The following is a 23,333-nucleotide window of genomic DNA, read 5'->3' on the forward strand; positions in this document are numbered from 1 at the left end:
CATAATACAAGCATTTACATAGTTCACACATAAAAATGCATTCAACAATCAAACATATGCATTTACTCATATATCATACATCTAACACCATATCACTACATGTTTATGCTTTAATACTTATATCATATAATATCGGAATTGGACTCATCGCAAGTCTTAATTCCTTAACATAACGTACACTTACTATCATGTACTCACCTGATCTCAATGAACCCTCTTAAACTCTTATTTCCGTTGCGTATCTTACTCTGTCGACCTATCCGAACTTTGCTTTCGATCGATGTCTACATAATCATGCATTGATACTATCATTATCTAATTAATATACTTTAATCTATCATTTCATAGACTGAATAACGATTTATTTCATTTCCCATTGAAGTGCATCGGTGCATTCTTTAGTGCATCGATGCATTCTTTAACATGTGCATCGATGCACTACAATGCATCGATACACAATTTACATTCGATGTTTCCATTTTAAGGGGATGCATCGATGCACTCCTCATGCATCGATGCACCAACTATACTCAATTTTTATTTATTTGAGAGTGCATCGATGCACATTGAAGATGTATCGATGCACACAACCCATAAAATACATTTTGAGCCCGAAAATTCTTACTTTGACCTCAAATTCTACTTATTATCCCTCCTTATGCCTTAAAACTTATCTATACATGTATCAACCTTCTTATAACACTATAAAACTTTACCATCTCTCATAATCCACCTTAATTCTTGAATCAAAGAATTTCATTAAATTTTCAATGTGTTCTAAATTCAATTCTATCACCTTTAACTTCTTAATTAACCCATTGACAAGTCAAATCCATCTTTAAAACTTAAAAAACATATTTATATCAAGAATTCATTTCTCAACCCTTAATCAAATTTCTTTTCTAATTATCTCATTTTGGTGTTTTAAACTTATATAAGCTTTCCTTAAGCTTATATAACACTCATGAAATAAAACCCAACTTAAACATTCAAGAATTAATCATAAAATCAAAACTCACCTTTGAGGTTTGAGCTTTAACCCACGAGAAGAAGAAATGAAGAAGGAAAAGAAGAGTTCTAGATCACTCTTCATATCCCACGTGTTTCATTCTTAATAAGGGAAAGAAACTATCTTTTTAAACTAATTACCATAATGCCCTCCATAATTATGATTTAATCCAATATTGAAATAATCCTATTTAAATTCTTGAACTTTCAATTTCCTTAAATTGATCCTCAAATTCCAAAAATTCTTATTTTAGTCACTAACCCGAATTTCGAGATGTTACATAAACCCAACCCTCCTCTATCAATAGGAGTGCATACCGTAGGTCAATTAACTAAGGATATTTTCTTTCTGAATAGTTCAGAACCCCAAATAAAGCGCCTAGTTATAGATTCTATCTCGTCACAGACCCTTTTTTAGAAAGACATGACTTGCATAAAATAAGTCGGTATGGATGAAAAGACCGATTTAGCCAGAGTAACACGCCCTGCCAACGAAAGAGTTTGAGCTGCCCAACCATTTAATTTACCCCTGAATTTATCGAAGATGAAGTCAAAATACGCAGCTTTCATACGACTATGAAGAACTGGCACGCCAAGATATTTGCCCATATGGTTAACTTCTTGGAACCCAAGACATGAAAGGATGGATGTTTTCGTTTCTGTGGTAGTGTTAGGCGAGAAGTATATATGAGTCTTTCATTTACTGACTTTGTGTCCTGTTTGAAATATTTGACCATTCATATATTTTTGAAGGCATTGTACTTGAACTGAAACTTCAAAAGATAATAATAATATCTTAACCATTGAAGTGATTTAGTTCATGCTACCATTGCATATTCATTGGGAAGTTCTGCTGTATGTCAGCCTAATTTAAAGTTAAGAAACAACATAGAATAGGTGCACCAAAAAATGTTATAAAAAACATAACATTATCAGTTAAACACAACCTAAAATATTAACTTTTTACATTTTCGATAGAATAAAAATGTTACGAAGAAAATTACATTAGAAAGATGTACAATAAAAATATATTAAAATAATTGACATTTTATGTTACGTCAAACTAAAAATATTATAATTTTATAATATTTTCGGTTGCATCATTCTCTATCATTTTTTAAACTTAAATACGTTAGACATTCCCCTTCACATTAGACGCGTCAGGAATTATCAGGCAAATCAAGAATTGTGTACAAGTCTTTATGTCGTGTACCTTGCCCTCATAGAAATCTCTATTCTCCTTTGAATCCTGTGCAGCCTGGTTTTGCCGTTTTAATTGGTTTATCTGGTTTCAAGTTCTGTATCCATTTTAAATGAGAGACGTTAACAATTCAATTAGTTGTTTAAGACTGCTAAAAATGATTCACCATGAAATGTGTTTTGAACTGTGTAATTAATTTCGTTGAAGATTCTACAGATATAAACAAATATCAAACCCATAAATTATACGTAATGTTTATGTTCCAAAGAAACTTCGTCCAAGCTAACAAAATGGAAGATCAAAATCAATCCCTTAAACTCCAAAAGCAGCAACCTTTAGATAGCGTGTTCAAAGAACAACCAAAGCTAAGGATAAAGCTCAAATCGACGTCGATTGCACGAATTAGGAACCCACCTTGCATATGCATCAGTTCACTTTAGTTCACTCTGAGCTCGTCTGCAACTGAATCTGAATCATATGTGTGAAATTGTAAGATGCGTTTTAAAGGATGATTAAAAAAATACTAACTTTTTGAAACAGTCTTGACTCGAAGCTGATGTATTTTCTTTTCAGTTTCTTCAAATCTCTTGCATCTTGAATTTTGGGTTGAATTGCCTGGAAAGAAACGATATTGAAGTTGATACTTTTTAAGAGACAGATTAGAAGCTTCGATGGGGGAGTTTGATTTTGAGTGAAATGGGTTTAAGACTTTTATTAAATTTATATTTTTTATTATTATTTTATTTCGATGGTCTGGATGAACCCTATTTTTTATCTAAAGGTTGCAATACAATTTACTAAAGTAGTGTTTGTTTTTACTGTGTAAGGTCTGCAAAGCTCTTATGTCTGCGCATCGCAGACCACGCACAGATATTAGGCTTTGCAGACCATTTGTTTTTTAGAAGATAGAAGCTCTTTTAACGTTTGCGCGGTGTAGACATGATCTTATATCTGCAGACGTATTCTAACCTTTTCAAAGAGGTTTTATATTTAATTTAATTATATTTGATTTTAATTTTAATATTAATTTTTTAAATAAATTAAATATTAATTTTTAATATTATATTATAGATATTTAATTTTATATCATATAAATTATTTTATATATTATTAAAACTTTATATTTATTTTAATTATTTTGATTTAAGTTTAAATATAATATTTTTTAAATTTGTTATTTTTAAATTATATTTAAATTTTTTATACAAAATGTAAGTATTTAAACCACATTGTTTAATAAAAAATGATTTCATTGTTTGATAATTAAGATTTTAAAATATAAAAAATTATAAATTATGTTTTTAAAATTTTAAAATATAATCACAATTAAATAAAAAATAATCATAAAATAATTTGATAAATTAAAAAATATTTTCTAAAAATATCATATAATTATAAAAATAAATTATGAATATATATTTAAAAAAATTAAAAGTATTACATAAAAAATCATATAATTTAATAATCATTTATAAATTTTATTCTATAAAACTTATAAAACTAATAATACATGTGATTATGTGAGATTTAATAGAATTAATAAGGTGGTGTTTATTTTTCTAAAAAATTATTATTGTAGTTTTATAAATTATTTAAATTTTAGTATTGTAAAACTAAAATTATTTAAATCTCAATATTACAAAACTCTTTTAAGTTTAAAAAATCAATTTATTTATATTTCAATTTATTTTAGCAGTCTACAGACATTAAAAAATAAACAGTCTTTTTCTTATAAACTACAGACTTTTGATCCACCCCTTCTATTATAAATGCTTGTAGATATGATCTATAAACTACAAACCTTTTACCTCTAAAAAAAAAAAAAAAATAACACCACCTAAGTTGCCCAGGAAACTTCGTGGAAACGTCCCAGTGGAAAGATGTTTTTTAAGGTCTCAGTGGAGCGATGACTCGTATGGGATATCAACGCAAATCCCTTGCCGGCCGTCGTCGTTTCGTTCAAAACTCAAGCCATCGGTGGTGGGATTTCCCCCCGCTTTTCTGGTAAAAGCCAAGCATCTAACCTTCTTTTGTTTTTTCGTTTGTTATTCTTCTTCTTCTTCTCGATTCTCAGCGTTTTACTCATTGCAAAAAAAAAATGAAGATCGATTTGGCCGTACCCGTACAAAATAAAGAATTAGGCATTTCTTGTTACTGTGACAGAATGATATTGGCAGCAAAGTCCTCCGCATTTTCTGGATTCTTCTCTAATACATATTCCTCCCTTGATCCTGTACGGTTTGCTGGTGTTTTGATTTTGTTTTTTTTCGTTTTTTTTCCGTTTTTTGTTTTCTAGTTTCGGAAACTAAAGAAGTTGAGGGGGAAAAAAGGAGTATAAATATTTGGGTTTGCTTCTGAATTCTGATAACATTAGGGTTCTTCTTTCTGTATTGCAGGTGGCACACCTTTGTATAAGGGGATTGTGCTGTTGTGGTCGGTCAGCCTGCCATCTCCCTTGCGACATTATTTCTGTTGAATTGTGATCGTCGTCATCAACATGACTGGCACTTCATCAGGAAATGGTCTCGTCCGCCTTAATGATTTGGAGGCTGGCCGTTCCAAGGACAATGATGATCTCGACAATCACTTTGATCCTGATGCCGACCCTTCCGATCCCTTTGACATTTCTCAAACTAAGAATGCTCCCCCCGAGACTCTCAAACGCTGGAGGGTAACCTCTTTTTCTCCTCCTGTAAAATTGTCTCCATCTGTTTTTCATCTCTCATTGTAATTGTAATACAAGTATTATATAGGATTTAGTAGCTATTAAACGAACTACATTTTCACTTGTGTGTTTAAGCTGTTTCTCTATTGTTGTCTTGTTATTCATTTTACGGGATGAGGGGGATTTATTTGATGATGCTTTCAATGTTTAAACGCAAGCTCAGAATGATCGCATTTCAAATTGTTATATCTTATTTAATGCTTGCTTGTACTAACATCAGAATGGAGGATTCGTTATGTCTGTGCTTTGTGGGGAACTTTTACCCAAGTTGCCATCATGTTATAAATATGCAAGCAGCCAGAATGGACTGAACTGAAGGATGGGTGAAATATTTAGCTGTTTTCGGCTATAATGCTGCATTCTTTGCCTTAACCACTGTAATGAGTAGGTGGTTTCCAATTAAGTGTAATGTAAGGTCTGAAAATGGCAGCTCTACATTTAGGTGTTCTTTTCAGGATAATTGCAACATCAATTATCCAAAGAAAGCATAATGCCTTGTTACAAAATTAAACCATTCAGCAAAAGTATTGCTACAAACAGGATACAAATTGAGAGGCTTTTCTTGCAATCCTCTGTTTCTTTCCCTCCAAAATATGTAGTGACCATGCTAGATTTAATATTGGGATGCTGTTGCAATTTAACCTCAATTTATCCTTTTCTGGATTTTATTGTTTTAAAGTATGATTCTAAAGCTAAAGCGTATTTGGGATTATGTTTGTTTAATCATCCGGAATTCAATTATAATGAGAACCGATTATGTGGTGGTAAGTTGGAACTTGATGTGTTAAAATCTCATTATGATTTAGATGCTCGCTGAATTAAATGCATGGAGTGCTTCTAAACTGATCACCTTTTCCTTTTGACCAAGTTTTGCAAATTTCATTTTATTTTTTTATTTGCAATCCCATGTTCAATTCATGGTTATATATAAATATGTTAATTGTCTGTTTGTTGTGATCTATTTGTCAGATGAGGAGTGGGGTTCTTATTTATCTTGGAGCTTGGACTGATCTATTTAATTTTCTTTTACAGCAAGCGGCACTTGTTCTAAATGCTTCTCGTCGATTTCGCTACACATTGGACTTGAAAAAGGAAGGAGAAAAAGAGCAAAGAAAGAGGATGATAAGAGCTCATGCGCAAGTCATCAGAGTAATTTTAAATATTTTAATCAACCTTTTAGTTTGATATTTTTGTTCCAGTAATGTTGAACTGATGTTTTTTGTTGCTCCAGGCAGCATTGCTTTTCAAATTGGCTGGGGAAAATGAATTTGGTATGCTACTTTTCCAACATTTTTACTTTAGTTTTTCTCACAATTCTGTTTTTGAGGACTTTCTTTGCTTTTGCTTTTTTCCCAATATCCAATTTCAGTAAATAGTGGAAATATCTTGAATTCATTCTCACAGACCTTGAAGTAGTTATTTTGGTTTTATTCTGATTATCTCGTGCAGAATAAGTAGTGCTTTCCTTAATCCAAACGTGCCTTGCAGCTATGGAGGCACACTCATCATTTATCCATTCATGGATTGGAAGTGCCATACCCCCTCACTGATAGTACTGCCCTTTATTGTTCTTTTTCTATAGGATACCATTTTATTTTTTATTTTCTCAATTATTAGGCATTTGATGAATAACTTAATTTAGTTTTATTCTGGTCGTATTATATTCCTGTTGAATAATTACCACTTCCATAAGCCAAATGAGCTTTATAGCTATGGAGGCTCGCTTCATCATTTATCTATTCATGATCGGGAAGTGCCATACCCCCTCATTGGTAGTACTGTTTTTTTTTATAGGATACCATTTTATTTTTATTGTCTCAATTATTACTCATAAGAAAGTTTGACACTTCCAGCTGGATATTCCAACAAAATGAATGTTTTATAGTTTTATTTGATGAAAACAGTGTTGTTATGAAGATGTAGATTGTTTGAATGTGCTAATATTCATTTTCTCTGCTGGGTCTCTTAACTTAAAAGCTGGTTTTAAATTTTTTTTTGATGTGTTATCTTATTGATTGCTTTATTTTGTATTGTTTGTTATGAAGGAGCTTGTTCTCAATTCTAAGACTGTTTTTCTTTTCCAGCTATTCCTTATTTTTTTGTATTCATGTTAACATATCTGTGCTATTCCAGTGTCAGATGCACCAGTTGCATCACCAGTTGATGGCGGTGATTACGCAATTGGACTAGAACAACTTGCATCAATGACCCGTGATCATAAGTTACCTGTACTTGAACAATATGGCGGAGTAAGTTACCTATCAATGCAACTTTCTTGTTTTACCTGGTGCTTTGTTTATTGTTCCTGCCTGTTGTTCATAGTGAATTCCTTCATCAGGTTAAAGGCTTGTCAGGTATGTTGAGAACAAATTTAGAGAAAGGAATTAATGAGGATGAGGCTGATTTGTCAAACCGGAGGAATGCATTTGGATCAAATACATATCCACGGAAAAAGGGTCGAAGTTTCTGGGTAAATTATTATTTTAGTCATTTTTTTCCAACTCTTGCAATTTGGTAGAAAATTTACTGATTGCTGATATTATCTGTGCTGGTCTGTAGATGTTCCTCTGGGAGGCGTGGCAGGATTTGACCCTTATTATATTGATTATAGCAGCCGCTGTGTCGCTGGGGTTGGGAATAAAGACAGAGGTAAAACTTCTTTTCTTTGAATTTTCTAATAGCATGTTTAGATTAGGGGGATGGAAGGGAAAGAAAGGAAAAGAGGGGATACTGGGAAAGTTTTCTCTTCATTTGGGTTTGCACTTGAATAAAAGGAAGGAAAGTGATGGGTGCTTTTTAGCTCTCCATTTTCTTTCCTTTCCCTTCCCCAAAATTTAGGTGAATTGACAAATATGGCCTCCATTTCTCTTAAAACTCCCATTTTTTAGTTCCATAAATTTGGAGAAAGAAGTAGGGAATGGAAAGGATTAATATTTTAAAAGCTTGATATTACTGTTATGTCCTTATTGTTTGCTCCAATCTTTTACTTCACATTGATTTTACTTTTTCTTTGTTCCTTGTTTCTTCTCCTATTGTCCTAATTGGTAATTGTTTTAATTGATATCCTTTACAGGGTTTGAAAGAAGGATGGTATGATGGGGGTAGCATTTTCTTTGCTGTTTTTATTGTTATACTTGTTACAGGTATAAAATTCATTATGTCTTCATAAATAGAATGGAATCATCTAAGTTCTACTGCAGCTTCCTATAATTACAATTTGGCTTGAGTTGTATAATTTTTTAGTGCTTTTATGACCAATGTTATTGTTATACTGTAGGAAGATCTATATCTAATTTTTTTTTATAAAATTATCAGCTACTAGTGATTATCGTCAATCTCTTCAATTTCAAAATCTAAATGAGGAAAAGCGAAATATACAACTTGAGGTATGTTTTACTTCTTGCAGTATGATGACATCCATTTCTATGGGCACCTTAAATTTGGTAAATTTTTTCAATACCTCTTCAGGTCATCAGAGGAGGTAGAACTGTGAGGGTTTCAATATATGATCTTGTTGTTGGTGATGTTGTCCCACTAAATATTGGTGATCAGGTGTGTCACTCAGTTTTTTCTTCAGGGCATTGATGATCATGTGCACACAGACTAAATATGGTTTGATGCTTTGGTTAGGTCCCCGCTGATGGAGTTTTAATCACTGGCCATTCTCTAGCAATTGATGAATCCAGCATGACTGGAGAGAGCAAGATCGTAAGTGGATTGTTTGATAATGCATTTATCTAATATGCAGGCTTTGTTGTTTTAAACGCTAGGTTTCTTGTAGGTTCACAAGAATAAAAAAGAACCATTTCTAATGTCTGGCTGCAAAGTTGCTGATGGTTTTGGTACCATGCTGGTATGTATCTTGCTCCTTTCCTTTCCTTTGATGTTCCTTGTTGAAAAATATGATGATCTCTGGTAATTTATTAGTTCTATCTGGTGATGTTTGCTATGTACACTGAGCTTTTGTCTTTCTTGCTATGGAGATTGTGGAGAAATATTGATCTGTGTTTTTGTTTTGACATTGCACTTATGTTTCTAATTATTGTTTGACCCGTCAATTATACGGTGACGTGTTTTATAGAGAAGCTGTGATAGCTGGTTTAATGCTCAAACTATCATGTATGTTTCAATTATTGTCTGATATGATTCTCATACAGAGGTAGTAGTTTGAGAAAGATTGGCAGTATTTCTTTATAAGTGGCAACTACATTTTGATTTGTTATATACATGTTAGTGAAATGTTCTTTGTTGGATTTGAAAAAAGTTATTTTTGATCTGCCAAAAAGTGTAAGGCGTACAGGATGAGTAATTTTTTTCAAGGCAAGAACTGAAAATTTTTGATGAACTTAATTTGGTATGCTCAACATTGTGACACTCGATTGTCTGGACACTACTTTTTGCACCTTACTATGGAGTTCATCTTGAGAAGAAATAAGACTTCTATAGATTCTGATCTTCATTTTCTGTTTCTTCTATATATTTGATCTTTCTTTAACGTCTTGGATAGTTTAGACCGGTTTGCTTTTTCACTCCCAAACCATTGACAAGTCATCTTTCTTAAATTATTTGTAGGTGACTGGCGTTGGAATAAATACCGAGTGGGGACTATTAATGGCAAGTATCTCCGAGGATAATGGTGAAGAGACCCCTTTGCAGGTTTCAGCTTAGTGCACCTTAACAATACCTACTTCCAATTCTTAAGTTGCATCCTAATCATTTTTAACACACTGTAGGTACGGCTAAATGGAGTTGCAACTTTTATCGGCGTAGTTGGGCTTTCAGTAGCTGTTTTTGTGCTTGCTGTTCTTTTGGCAAGGTACGCTAAGAGTCAATAAATTATTACTTATGCTAGATGAATTGCATCCCTCCTAACTTCTTACTTTTGGTTGGTTTCTAGATACTTCACTGGAAATACTGAAGATCCAGATGGAACCACACAATTTATTAAAGGACGAACTAGTTTTGATGACGCATTTAATGATGTTGTTAAAATTTTTACGATTGCAGTAAGTACACCGTAGTCCCTTAGATCATGTTTGGTATAGAGGGGAATGAGATTGTAATTATTAAGGAATATAATAGTGAGACTAAAATGGAATGGCTTATTACAGAGGTTGACTCGTTTAAAAAGAAATATATCTATAACTGTGTATGTTGTCACAAGTTAAGCGACACCAACTTGTTGAATTACAAAAAAAAAAGAAAAAAGAAATAATAGGTGGAAAGAAGTAAGAATATAACTGTTATTTTACCATCCTATAAATGAGGATTTGAGTCTCAAATTTTAATTGATTCCCCCCTGTAAATTTCATAATTCCACATGCAAAAGTAAACATAAAAACATGAATGACTTTTTGGTCTGAAATAGCACCGGAATAGAATGGTTAATTCCCATGAAGCAAAGGTGATGTTAATATCTTAATGTTCATTTAGTACAAAGTTTTCTCACTCTATAGTTGTGCAGGTTACAATCGTTGTCGTTGCAGTGCCTGAAGGGCTTCCTTTGGCTGTTACCTTGACGTAAGTTTAAGTCGTAGCTTTTGGTTTCTGTGCACTAGCAAATTTTTTTTTGGATAAGTATTGGCCCCATTAAAAACCCCCTTTATAATTATTGTGTTTTGAAACACAGTAATTATGGAAAGGGGAAAAGGGTGCCCAAAATTTTATTACCAAACATAAGATTACAACCAAACCAAATAAACCTTTTAGTACAATAAACTCATGCTTTGAATATAATTTATTCTTCTTTTCCTACTTATTGATTCATGGCACTGTTCTCTGCCTGAACTTTCAGTCTTGCATACTCGATGCGGAAGATGATGGCGGATAAAGCTTTGGCAAGTTCATTAACACTAATTTTTAAATGTTTTACTTCCATGACTGTAGTGTTTTGGTTTATTACCATCTTTATTTAAGAGGCATAGATTTACAGGTTCGTCGACTTTCAGCATGTGAAACAATGGGCTCTGCAACAACAATTTGCAGTGATAAGACTGGCACATTGACTTTAAATGAGGTTAGTTCTATGTGATTTTTGTTATACCACTATGATTTTGTGCTTTCTGTCTTATGATTTTAGCTAAACCATTGACAAGTCCTTGTGTCTTATCTCTCTTTTTTTCCTCTCTTTTTTTCTTAATGCTATATTTCCATCGAGGTTGCTCTTGTTCAGTCAATGTTTTTCACATGGTCATGTTTTTCACATGGTTTTAGAAGATGTTGGGTTTTTTAAAATTTGTTTAGCTGTTCAATTTTTCATCCTGCTGTTTGAAAGCTATAGATATCAGTCTGATTAACTAGTACCACAGATGACTGTTGTTGAAGCTATTGTTGGGAAAAAGAAGATAAATCCACCTGTAGATTCTTCCCTGTTGCACCCATCGGTCGTGTCTCTGTTGAGTGAAGGAGTTGCTCAGAATAGCACAGGGAATGTTTTTGTGCCTAAGGTAAGATTATTTCTGTTGTTCAACAAATTCATTATGCTAAGGTCAATAGATAAATAATTGTCAGGCATGAGAAAATGTGTTCTTGTCTAAGCTTAAATGTTTTGCATAGTAAATGACTTTTGCTTCTGACTTATCAATTGGTTCTGCTAATTACAGTTTTTCTTCTTCATAAGTCGCAGTGGAATCTCATTGAATTACATTCATTTTTCCAGGATGGTGGTAATGTTGAGATTTCTGGATCTCCTACAGAAAAAGCTATCCTTTCTTGGGCAATAAAAGTACCCCCAGAACTTGGGCCCTCATCTACTTCTGATTTATTTTTGTTTGCACACGCTAATCATTGAAAATTGTATTGCAGTTGGGGATGGAATTTGATGCTATCAGATCAGAATCCACTATTCTTCATGTTTTCCCTTTCAACTCTGAGAAAAAGCGTGGTGGTGTTGCAGTACTACAGGTAGTGGCTTCAGTATAACTTCCTAATAGTTTCTTATTTTGTTGATGTTAGTATATTGGGAGACTTAAAATGCAGTTATCACAAGTAACTGAAAGAACTAATGGCTCTTTGATGATTTCTCTCCTAGGATTACTGACATGATTGTGCGTGATAATGTTGCATTTGATTCATATTTGGTATTTTAACAGAAGCATGGCTGTTTCCTCAATTTTCCTTTTTCTTTTCTTTTCTTTTCTTAGGAAGATAAAACTGGTCAAACTTTTGATAGACAAGCTTCTTAGGTGGGAATTAGAATAAACACATTTTCTCCACCTACAACAGTACAGCACCTGTTTCTGCTTCAAGCATATCAAAGCATGATTTGGGTTTTAAGGGTGACTAAGAATAAACTCTATTAACTGCATTGAACGAACATTCAACCAAATCTTGTGAAATTAGAACACTTCAATTTCAATTTATAATTGATATTGTTACTTGATTATAGGACTGGAGTAAGAATATGAATGAAAGAAATATCTGTTGTCCAGGCCTTCATGACTAGGTAATGCAGGCTTGGCTGGTGGATCGGGAAATAAGTTGGCTAAACATAGAATGTTTTATATTTTGTGTTTTGTTGTTGTAATCAAAAGTGGAAAGCAAGTCCTTCAAAAAATTAGAGAGAATCTGGGAAGGGGGGAAGAGGAGAGAAATCTCTATGGGAATACTAATCCGGCACCCCACCATGCCGAACTGTGCTGGGTAGAGCTTAATCAGCTTTCTCCTGCTGTGCCAAAGGAGGCAGGAGCCTCATCTTGGCTAACTTGGCATATGGGATTGGAGGGATAAAGAAAGGAAAAATGAAAATAAGTTTATGGGGTTTTGGGCTATCTATGGGAAAAAAGTGATTCCTTCTCAGGTCTCTTTTTACTTGATCAAGTCTTTTCAGTTGATGGAATTAAAACTGAACTGCTGAAGTGCTCAGGTTCAAGTGCTTTTCAGTAGTATTTAGCTAAAGTGTTGCAGAACATTTAAAAAAGCAGCCTTTTTGCCTAATATTTTCAACTGGCAATACTGTTGATATTAATAATTTAGACAATGCCATTTAATATATATGTTTTCCTATGGCAGTCTGATTCTGAAGTTCATATACACTGGAAGGGAGCAGCTGAGATGGTTTTGGCCGCATGTTCTGGATATCTTGATTCAAACGGTTGCCTTCAATCCATGAATGAAGACAAGGTTAGTGATTATGTATATTTACACACAAACGCAAAAAAAAAAAATGCAGTACTGAAAGGTCTCCTGGGTAAAAAAGTAAAGGGAATTTCCTTCTCATTTGATCTCCATAATTATAAGTCTTTTTAGTTTTTACCAGTTGTAGGTTGACTCAGTGCTTTAGTAATAAGTATCTGATGATGTGCAGACTGATCATTAATTTATGGAAACCATATGTTTTGACTTGATGGCTGTTACCGATTTATGGAAACCATGTGAAAACATATGTTTTGACTTAATGCCTGTTCATTAGAAACTGTAGCTCGTGTTTAATACATTAGGAAAGAAAATTAAATTGCTCACTTTATGTCAAGTCTATAATTTAGTATTGCATGATTGAAAAATGGACTTTCTTTGTTTCTGATTCCTAAATCCTAGCATGATTTGATCAGCATATGCTTCCAACTTTTATTTTTCACCACCTTTCTGCAGGAATTTTTTGAGGCTGCTATTGATGAAATGGCTGCAAGTAGCCTGCGCTGCGTTTCCCTTGCATACAGATCGTATGAACAGGAAAAAGTTCCTAGTGATGAAGAGAGTTGTAATGATTGGGTCTTACCTGAAGATAACCTTGTTTTGCTTGCAATTGTTGGTATTAAGGTAAACATTTTTAGCAAGGATTTCCCACTTTTTACCTAATGGTATTTCCACATAAATGGTTGTTAAATCTATTAGTAGCTTGACTATCTTTTTTAGCTTTGACTTTGTGTTTGATGTTAACAAATTTATGCAATGCTGCGCTGAATGTTAATGTGAAGCTTTGTTTATGAAAGAAGGAAACTGCTCTTTCCCAAATTAAGTGCAACACTTTTATGAGATATATCACGAAACAAAGTGTTACACGCATGCACATCCAAGCAAATTGATCTGTTGTTGGAAACAAATTTGATATTTTTGTTGTCAAAATTCTAGTGTTTGTGTTTACCTGTATACAAATACAGTTTGGAAGTGTTTCTTCTGTTTTTATATGCCATTGAGAAAAAGTGGTCTTTGGGGGAGTTGCCATTTTGTTCGATTATTTGAATTGATCATATGATTATTCTTGTTTTATCTCTGTGCAGCCGCTACCTCTATTAACTAATAGAATCCTCCTTTTCAGGATCCTTGTCGCCAAGGTGTTAAAGATGCTGTGAAAATATGTATGGATGCTGGTGTTAAGGTAATTTTGTTGGCTTCGTAAGATTTGTTTTAGAAGTTATTATACTGTGTGTAGGATGCTACTTTTATATAGTTCATATTGAATGGTGTGGATTTCGTTTATTTTTCAAAGATTTTTAATTACTATAATTTAGAACAAATACTTGTAATTTTTAATTATCCTTATATATGACTTAAGTTTTTTAATATTTAGGTACGTATGGTCACCGGAGATAATATCCGAACAGCCAAAGCAATAGCTTTGGAGTGTGGGATACTTAGTTCTGCACAAGATGTTACTGAGCCTACCATCATTGAAGGAAGGGTATTCCGAGATTTATCTGAAAAAGAAAGAGAACAAATGGCTCAGAAAATAACGGTATCTATTACGTTTCTTGATTGTATTGCCTTTAGATCCTGATATTATTCTCAAGTGTCCAAACATATTTTGTTGATTAAAGCACGAAAGAGTGGCTAATGTAGAAAAAAGGTATTTTTGGTAAAGAGAATCATACAGTAATTAACAGTAAATAAAATACTTGTATTTACATGACTCCAATCTACATCTAATTGAGAGTTTATGCAGGTAATGGGGAGATCTTCTCCAAATGACAAGCTTTTGCTCGTTCAAGCCTTGCGTAAGGGAGGGGATGTTGTGGCTGTGACTGGAGATGGTACCAATGATGCTCCTGCACTTCACGAGGTTTGTTTTTGTGGTTAACTTCATTAGATTTATTTATTTTTCTTGTGATGATAGTGTTTTACGATGCATATTAGCTGTGGTAAGCATTGGCTTATGGTGTGTTTGATAAACTACTGGAAGTTAAAATTTTGAACGGTTTTATTTTTTCTGTATTTTAGGCAGATATAGGTCTGTCTATGGGCATTCTAGGGACAGAAGTCGCAAAAGAAAGTTCAGATATAATTATATTGGATGATGATTTTGCTTCAGTTGTGAAGGTTAGCATGCTTTTTTCTCTTTCACATGGATATTATTGTTTCCATTTTTACAATATCCTACTGCTGAATTTGAGGTAAGGCTCTTATCGAATTTCCAGAAATTGTATCTCAACTTTGTATCCTTAATGTAGGTTGTTCGCTGGGGTCGTTCTGTTTATGCCAATATTCAGAAGTTTATACAATTCCAGCTTACTGTGAATGTTGCAGCACTTGTAATCAATGTCGTGGCAGCAGTATCCTCCGGTGATGTTCCTTTAAATTCAGTGCAGGTACTGCTCTCTCTACTCTCATATTGCCCCTAGGTCTTGTATCGAATTTCTGACGAGAGGAAATGACAGCGGGGTAGAATTCAGTTTTATCTAATTTTCTGGATTATGATCTCGGGGTGCTGGGCCATGAATTATGGAACAGTTCACTGATAACGTTTTTTTCATTCCGACTATGTGGTGATTGCACTTAAAAACTAGTGTGTTTGCGAGTAGAATATACTCCAAAACTCATGTTTCTGTTGGGGTAGAGAAAGGAGAAAGCTGGTGGGATAAGTTTATGATGAGTTGAGGACAAAAAAATTGAATGCAAGTTCTTTTTCTACAGTTACTATGGGTTAACCTGATCATGGATACTCTTGGAGCACTTGCATTGGCCACTGAGCCTCCAACAGACAACCTTATGCATAGGACCCCGGTTGGCCGAAGGTCTGAATCCTTTTCTCATGTGAATACTGTGTACTTGGACTCATAGCACTCTAGTTCTATGTATTGATCATTAGAAATGGCTGAACTTATCAAGTTGATGTTTAATTGGCTTCTTGTATTGATCTAAATGTTTTATTTTCCCAGAGAACCTCTAATTACAAACATCATGTGGAGGAACTTACTCATACAGGTATCCGTTTCCCTCGGTCTTCACCATATGATTTTCACCCGTTAACATTTTACATGTCTTAGCTAGTGTTTTGCAATATTATTTGACCGAGAATTGTTAACTTGGACAGTCTGGGAATATAGTACAATGGTTCTATATCTTGTAATGTTTTCACATTTCATTTCAGGCTTTATATCAAGTTACTGTTCTCCTCGTGCTCAACTTCTCAGGCTTGACCATTCTTGGTTTGAAGGATGATGGTGACAAGGCTCATGCTCATGAAGTGAAGAATTCTTTGATATTCAATGCTTTTGTCATGTGTCAAGTAAGTACTTGATATTAGTGGTAAGTTGAGATTCCGGGGTCTATTTTTTTACATTTATCGTAAAGCTTAAAATTCGACAACTCTTCAAATCACAGATATTCAATGAGTTCAATGCTAGAAAGCCTGAAGAAATCAATTGCTTCAAAGGAGTGACTAAAAACTACCTATTTATGGGAATAGTTGGATTTACTCTCATACTTCAGGTGAACAAACCTCATCCTTTTTCATTTTCTCCATGCAATATTCGGCTTTCTTAGTGGTCATCATTTGTACTTGGTCTACTCATGATACTATTTCCAACTATTTCATAGATAATCATCATCGAGTTCCTTGGAAAATTTACCTCGACAGTACGACTCGATTGGCAGCTGTGGCTTGTATCCGTTGGCATCGGCATTATCAGGTAGGGCCTCTGGCTTTCATCACTTTTAGCCTCCAATAACCTTCATAGATCGTTGGGTTGCCGGTATTATTATTTACATGAAACTTCATCGACTGCTATTATATTTTTGAAGCTGGCCTCTTGCAATCGTGGGGAAGCTGATTCCAGTTCCGAAGACTCCGGCTTCGGCATTCTTCGTAAAGCCATTTCGACAATGCAGAAGGGCCAGGGATGATGCATGAATGGGGTATTTCTGCAATAAGTAAAAATTTGCTATCAAATCAAAGAATTTTCCAAATGTGTATATAGAAAGAGGCGGGCGGTTGCTTAAATCCTTTTTCTACACAAAAGGCAACAATTATGCTTGGCTGAGTCAAACTAAATTTATGTATTTTAGAAGGCTTTGGTGAAACTGAAACCTCAAGGATTTGCTTCATTTTATGGAGGCACGTGTACTTATGAAGCAATTTCTCATAGAATTTGAAAAATTAACGACACTAATGAAAATGTTTAGGAAATCAAGATCCAAATTCCCGATTAATTCACACAATTTTCAGAAAGCATAAATTCCAGAGCGAATCTCTCGAATGGCTACAGTATTACTTTAAAGAAAAACGAAATTCCCTAGGAAATGCAATAATAGTGTCTTACAAGAAAGACAAAATTCCATAGGAAGCAAACGATTCCACGGTCACTTTCATGCAATCGATGTGTGATCTGCCATTTTTTTATTATGGATTTTATTGTTTAGGAACTTCAGATTGTGATCTTCAGAATGGGGGAAGAAGAAAAGGTCAAAGACGAAGCCTTTTTTTTATATAGAGATCGACCAAAAATATTAATTAATGTTTTGTGAATCATTGAAATTAGGTGATTAGGTACAATATTAAAAAGTATATTCGATATTTTATTAAATGATTATTTTTATTTTTAAAGTATTTTAATTCTCAGATTTTCATTTTGGATTAGAATACTTTTTCTATGAATAAAATAGTATTAATTAAATAGTGATTAATATTATAAGATGATAATATTAAGGACACGTCAATAGAAAAAAAAATTAATTTTATAATAATGCTTCCGCATAAAATGTCGAGAGTAGGAGGGAAAAAACATGGGAGAATAGACTGGCCAGAATGAACAGATACTACTTCTCTGTTCCATTAGTACGAAGATACTGATTCTGAATTAACAATAAGAACTGTGCATCAACATGAACAGGCACAGCAGCAGAACAAACTCAAGCTCTATTCTTACTGGAGGAGCTCCTGCTCCTTCCGCATCAGAGTCGCCCTTAACCTCAGAGGTACCTTCCCTTTTCCCCCTTCTTCTTCTGGGTTTTTTTTAATCACTTAATTAGTAATTTCTTTTGGTTTCTGGTTTTTTTTGACAGGTCTGGATTATCAGTACATACCCGTTAACTTGCACAAGGGGGAGCAGTTCAGTCCTGGTCAAAAAATTTTAGAATTTTCTGGGTTTATTAATTTGTATCTAATTCATTAATAATTCAAATTAAAAACTTTGTTGAAAATTGGGAAATGGGTAGAATTCCAAAAGCTGAATCCTATTGATATGTACCGGTGCTGGTGGACGGTGACGTTGTCGTTTCAGACTCTCTTGCAATTTTCATGGTGATATTTTTTCTGTTTCCCCTTTCTTCTTTTCATTCGATTCAATTCTATTGTATTCATTGCTTAGCTTGATTTGTATGCTTTTAACGAATGTGAAATTAAACCAACTGTGTCTGGAGGAGAAATACCCTCAAATCCCCTTATTGCCATCTGATCTTGTTAAATAGGCACTCAATATCCAGGTCTCTGATGTCCTCCATTTCTTTTTTGTTTATGTTTCTTGTCACTATGTTAGATACAGTAATGAGTACTCACGCACTGTTTTATAGGCCGCGAATATCGTTTCCTCAAGCATTCAGCCTCTTCAGAATCTAGCTGTGCTGGTTTGTCTCCAAGTGAATTAGTTATGCCTTCGTTTTCGTTTTTGATGGGATCATTGAAAGATGCAGGGATTGTGTTTGATTTGCTGGTTTTGCCTTTGCAGAAGTACATTGAGGAAAAAGTAGAGTCCGGATGAGAAAATCCCTTGGGTAAAATTTCATGTAGGATAAATTACGTATTTAATACCTAAATTATCAGTGTTGGTTCATTTTAGTATCTAAACTTTTAATTTTTCAAATTCATACATAATATTTAGTTTTTGTTTTGTTTTCGTTCCCCATTGTTAAAATTTTGATGCGTTTAGTATCTAAACTATCAATTTTGGTCCGTTTTAATACATAATCTTTCAAAAAAAAAATTCAAAATTTAACGTTAAATTTTGAATAGAGGTATTAAAATGAAATAAAAATTAAACTTTAGGTATAATTTTGAAAAATTGAAAGTTAGGTATTAAAACAGATTAAAATTAATAGTTTGGGTGCTAAACACGTAATTTACCCATTAATGTGTTAAAGTCATATGTTTTGCGACTTGAGCATTAATTTAATTTTCTATAAAATTGAATCAATCTAGGGAAAAAGTATCAATCTTGTTAAGTTAATGCCCTAAAATTTAAATATTGGTACTAAATACGTAATTGCACCACATGTTCTCAAAGAATCAAATTGAATAAATCGAGGGAAAAAGTATCAAATTAATTTAATAGTTTACGTACTAAACACATAATTACATCACATGTGCTCAAAGTAGGAGCTTTATTTTAAATTGATCTTTAAACTTTTAAATATTTTAATGTCATCCCTAAACTATGATTATTATTGTACATTAGTCCTTGAACTTTTGATAAGTTTCATCCCCAAAATATGGCCTTCATTCTAAATTGGTTCCCAAGCTTTTTGAACATTTCAATTTCATCCCAAACTATACGTATATACTAATCAAACCCCTTGTTAATAAAATCGTTAGTCCAAATTATATTATTATATGTTAAAAACAATATTTAGGTTAAATTATGGTTGGAATTAACTACATATTTGGGGATGAAATTGAAATGTTCAAAAGTTTGGGGACCAAATTAGAAAGAGGGACATAATTTAGAGATGAAATTAGAATATTAAAAAAATTGAGGATCAATTTAGAAAGAGTGACATAATTTAAGGGTGAAATTAAAATATTCAAAACTTTAAAGACTCGTTTATAATGAGATTTATAATTTTAAGACATGTAATACAATTAACTCCGGTTATTTTGTTATTAACCTTTTCGCGTACAAAACCAAATCAAAAATAAAATATTCAAATTATTGAAAATGTAAAAGGAATTATAAAATTGAAAAAAAAAGAATAAAAATATTTGACATAAAGCTTAATAGGTTTGTTATCTTTTTTAGAATCGCAATAATCAAAGTCGATTTCAGTTAGATTAAATAAAGCTTAGCAGGTTTGTTATCTTTTCTAGGTAATTGACTAAAAGCTATGAAATGATAATCGAAGTAATTAAAGTTATCAACGGGGTTGATTTAAATGGTAAACAGTTTGATATTGTTTAAGTAAGATTTTCGGTTCGAGTTTTTGTGTATACATAAAATCTCCGTTGGAAGACTCACCCACCAAAATCAAGTGTGCGACTCGGATCAGTCCAAATTAGTTAGGACTAATCCTTGGAAGTGAAAAAAAAAATCAAAGTCGATTTCAATTAGATTAAATAATATTATTAACAGATGAGTTAACAATATTCCATCTTCTCTTAAATAGAATTTGATTTCAATTAGAGTAATTAATATTTGAAATTCAAAGACTTAACTGCATGGACCACCCTGCTTAGTTCTAAAAAGGAGAGGCAGCGTCCTCAATGAATATGCGGTTATTCTCCTCTCTCAATTAAACATGTTAAACATATATATAATCATTTTAATACATAATTTATATTTTAATCATATATTTCGGGTGAGTCTGGAATTGGGATTTGACTTAAATAAAACACGTTAGAGTCGCCACCGATCATTTTAAAAAAATATTTAGATTGATCTGATACCATCTTACATGATTTGCGTTTTTCCAGAAATATATCGGATTCGGGAGTCTGTTATAGTCAAGGAAGGACTAGCACCCTTGAATTGTCCTTTCGGTACCATTTTAATTTATCGGTTGTCTTAATTGCCAAAATTAAAAATTAAATCGAGATTTAAAAATTCGATTCAAATTTCTTACATTTGATCGATTAAAATTGTCCTAAAAATCAAATTATTGTTAAATAATAGAAGAAAATAAAATAAAGTGAAAAGAAAAAAAATAAAAAATATTGAAGAGATTAATGATTAAATTGAAGTTAATTGAAGGCTGTAAAGAGAAAAAAACAAAGCTTAGGGTACCAATTTAAAGTAAACAAAGAAATAATAAAGCGAATTAAATTGAAATAAAAATAAAATTTATGGACCAGATTGAAAATAGTGACCAAAATGATTTACATATCAAAATAGCAGGAACGACAGACAAAATTTAAGATTCTGCTAATTGCAAAATGGCCCTCGATATATAAATGTGCAAAACCCCCCATTTTCTCTTATTCTATGATTTCCCTCAAAACCAACTCTCCCCCTTTCTCCGAATTCTCTCAACCAACCCGATCGTCCCATGGTCAGCCACCCCCCAACGAAGCTCCTCCGCCGCCAGCTCCTCCGCCGCCAGTAGTCATGTCGGCTGCTCTGGCGGTTGAAAAAACTCCAAACCGTACTTAAAAGACTCTCCTTTACTCTCTGATACTGAAACCAAACCCCAAACCTCCAATAACACCACAAAAGATGTAGATCTAGGATTGAAGCTTCGGTTTTACCTAGTGACTTTTTGTACTCTGGTGTTTTTGACTCATCGCGATCACTCTTCCCTTATGTTTTTCTCACTGTTGTGGCTTGATTGTTTAGTGCTCTTTTTGTGTTGTTGTTCTGTGTTTGTAGCCCGTATGTTCTCGCTTGTGTTTTGTTTTCTTCTCAATAGATTGGTGAGGGTATTTATACCCCCACCAACGGTAGTTGTTTCCCGATCAAACTAGGATAGTGCATTCTCTATCCCCGTTTTTTTGGGTTATTTTCTGTTCGTGGCTTTTTGGTGTTATGGTTGTGGTCGGAGATCTTGGCTAGTTGTTGCAAGGTTCTTTGACTTTGGCCATTGGATTGGGTGCAGATCCAACGACCCAGGCTTGACTGCAACTAGATGGTACTTTGGGGTTTAGCAAACCCTAGTTTCCTGGCCGTTGATCTTCCCTTAATATAACGATCCTCACTTATGCGGTGCTTTCTCCTAATGCTAAACCCTAATTTGATTTGGACCTGAGCTAGGTCAGGCCTGCTGGTTCGATTGGGTTCAACTTGGACCCTTGGATTCGGACCTGGACCAAATTAAAATAAAAAATAAAGATAAAAATAATTAAATGAAATAAATAAGTAAATACAATGTAAATAAAAATCATATACTAAAAATTTACTTATTTCAAAACCCATATACAAATTTTCGAAAACGTTTTAAAAACATTTTCAAAATATTATATATTTTCAAAAAGGTTTTCAAAAACTATATATATATATATATATATATATATATGTGTGTGTGTTTCAAAAACTATATTATATATATATATATATATATATATATATATATATCAAAACATTTTTAAAAACTATATTTATATATTTTCAAAATATTTTCAAAAACTATATATATATATATATATATATATATATATATATATTCAAATGTTTTCAAAAACTATATATTATATATATTTTCAAAATATTTTCAAAAAACTATATATTATATATATTTTCTCAAAACGTTTTAAAAATCTATATCAAAATTTTATTAAATAGCACTCTGAGCGAAAATGAATGCCTACAATTATTATAAAATAGTATTTATTTATAATTTTTCTTAATTATGACAATGCGTATACACCCTATGAACACTACTCAAAACGGAAACACCTAAAAAGAACAATATTTCGCTTAATCACATTGATTGGTTTTATATTTTAGTTATATTATATAAGCACACAAACATGTTTTCACATTAAAAGTGTTTCATTTAGTTCAAATATCATATGATAACACAATCAACTTATCATATAGATATAATATGTACATGTAATATATAAACAGAAAGACAAATTAAAAAAATTCATAATAGTTGAATCAACAAAACTAACATATTTTTAACTTAATAAATATATTATGTCAAAAAATTAATAAATATATCAACAATCACTATACATTATACACATTATACACTTTTATCTTATACATATAAATAAGCATACATGAATTGTCTGTCCAGCTCAGTTGGTAGAGTGCAAGGCTCTTAACCTTGTGGTCGTGGGATCGAGTCCCACGGTGAGCAATTCATAATTCAGAAGTCTCCCACGGAAGCTGCTCTTAACCTGGTGTTGGGGCAGCCTACTATCCTACCCCCTTTACTCCATTACATATGAGAATAAGGGTTAGTTAATTTTTATATATATAAGCATACTAAACATATTTTCATTATCATACATTTAAATCATCAAAATTTATAGAAATTATTCTTACTAGATTAGTTGAGACTTAAGAATTTTAGATCCGAAATAAAATCTAT

The 23,333-nt window shown here is 32.9% G+C and overlaps 1 protein-coding gene, 1 long non-coding RNA gene and 1 pseudogene across 3 annotated transcripts in view; 2 read left to right on the forward strand and 1 right to left on the reverse strand.

The window, feature by feature from the left end:
* LOC120137974 overlaps positions 1-4,450 on the reverse strand; it is a 24,968-nt gene extending 20,518 nt beyond the window's left edge. The window contains exon 1 of the long non-coding RNA XR_005517469.1: positions 4,330-4,450. This is a non-coding gene — a long non-coding RNA (uncharacterized LOC120137974). The remainder of the gene's footprint in view (positions 1-4,329) is intronic.
* Positions 4,107-17,195, forward strand: LOC120137972 (calcium-transporting ATPase 9, plasma membrane-type-like). 2 transcript variants are annotated; one of them, XM_039153612.1, is made up of 35 exons: positions 4,107-4,213; positions 4,373-4,442; positions 4,606-4,880; positions 5,967-6,083; positions 6,166-6,205; positions 7,068-7,183; positions 7,273-7,404; positions 7,494-7,583; positions 8,008-8,077; positions 8,250-8,320; positions 8,403-8,486; positions 8,565-8,642; positions 8,716-8,787; positions 9,507-9,590; positions 9,668-9,750; positions 9,832-9,940; positions 10,399-10,454; positions 10,729-10,771; positions 10,867-10,950; positions 11,243-11,380; positions 11,593-11,658; positions 11,739-11,837; positions 12,945-13,055; positions 13,524-13,691; positions 14,191-14,250; positions 14,443-14,607; positions 14,815-14,931; positions 15,090-15,188; positions 15,320-15,457; positions 15,783-15,883; positions 16,028-16,073; positions 16,240-16,377; positions 16,473-16,580; positions 16,689-16,780; positions 16,893-17,195. In XM_039153612.1, the coding sequence occupies exons 3-35, from the start codon at positions 4,707-4,709 to the stop codon at positions 16,999-17,001; spliced, it is 3,258 nt and encodes a 1,085-aa protein (XP_039009543.1). In that variant the 5' UTR covers positions 4,107-4,213; positions 4,373-4,442; positions 4,606-4,706; the 3' UTR covers positions 17,002-17,195. The 2 variants fall into 2 exon arrangements, with proteins under 2 accessions (XP_039009543.1, XP_039009544.1); XM_039153613.1 differs by lacking the exon at positions 4,373-4,442 and having other exon boundaries at positions 4,114-4,213.
* A 339-nt stretch (positions 17,196-17,534) lies between these two features.
* Positions 17,535-18,916, forward strand: LOC120137768 (annotated as a pseudogene).
* Positions 18,917-23,333: the final 4,417 nt, after the last annotated feature.

Source organism: Hibiscus syriacus, unplaced genomic scaffold, assembly GCF_006381635.1.
Source record: "Hibiscus syriacus cultivar Baekdansim isolate YM2019G1 unplaced genomic scaffold, ASM638163v2 tig00110676_pilon, whole genome shotgun sequence".
Lineage (NCBI taxonomy): Eukaryota > Viridiplantae > Streptophyta > Magnoliopsida > Malvales > Malvaceae > Hibiscus > Hibiscus syriacus.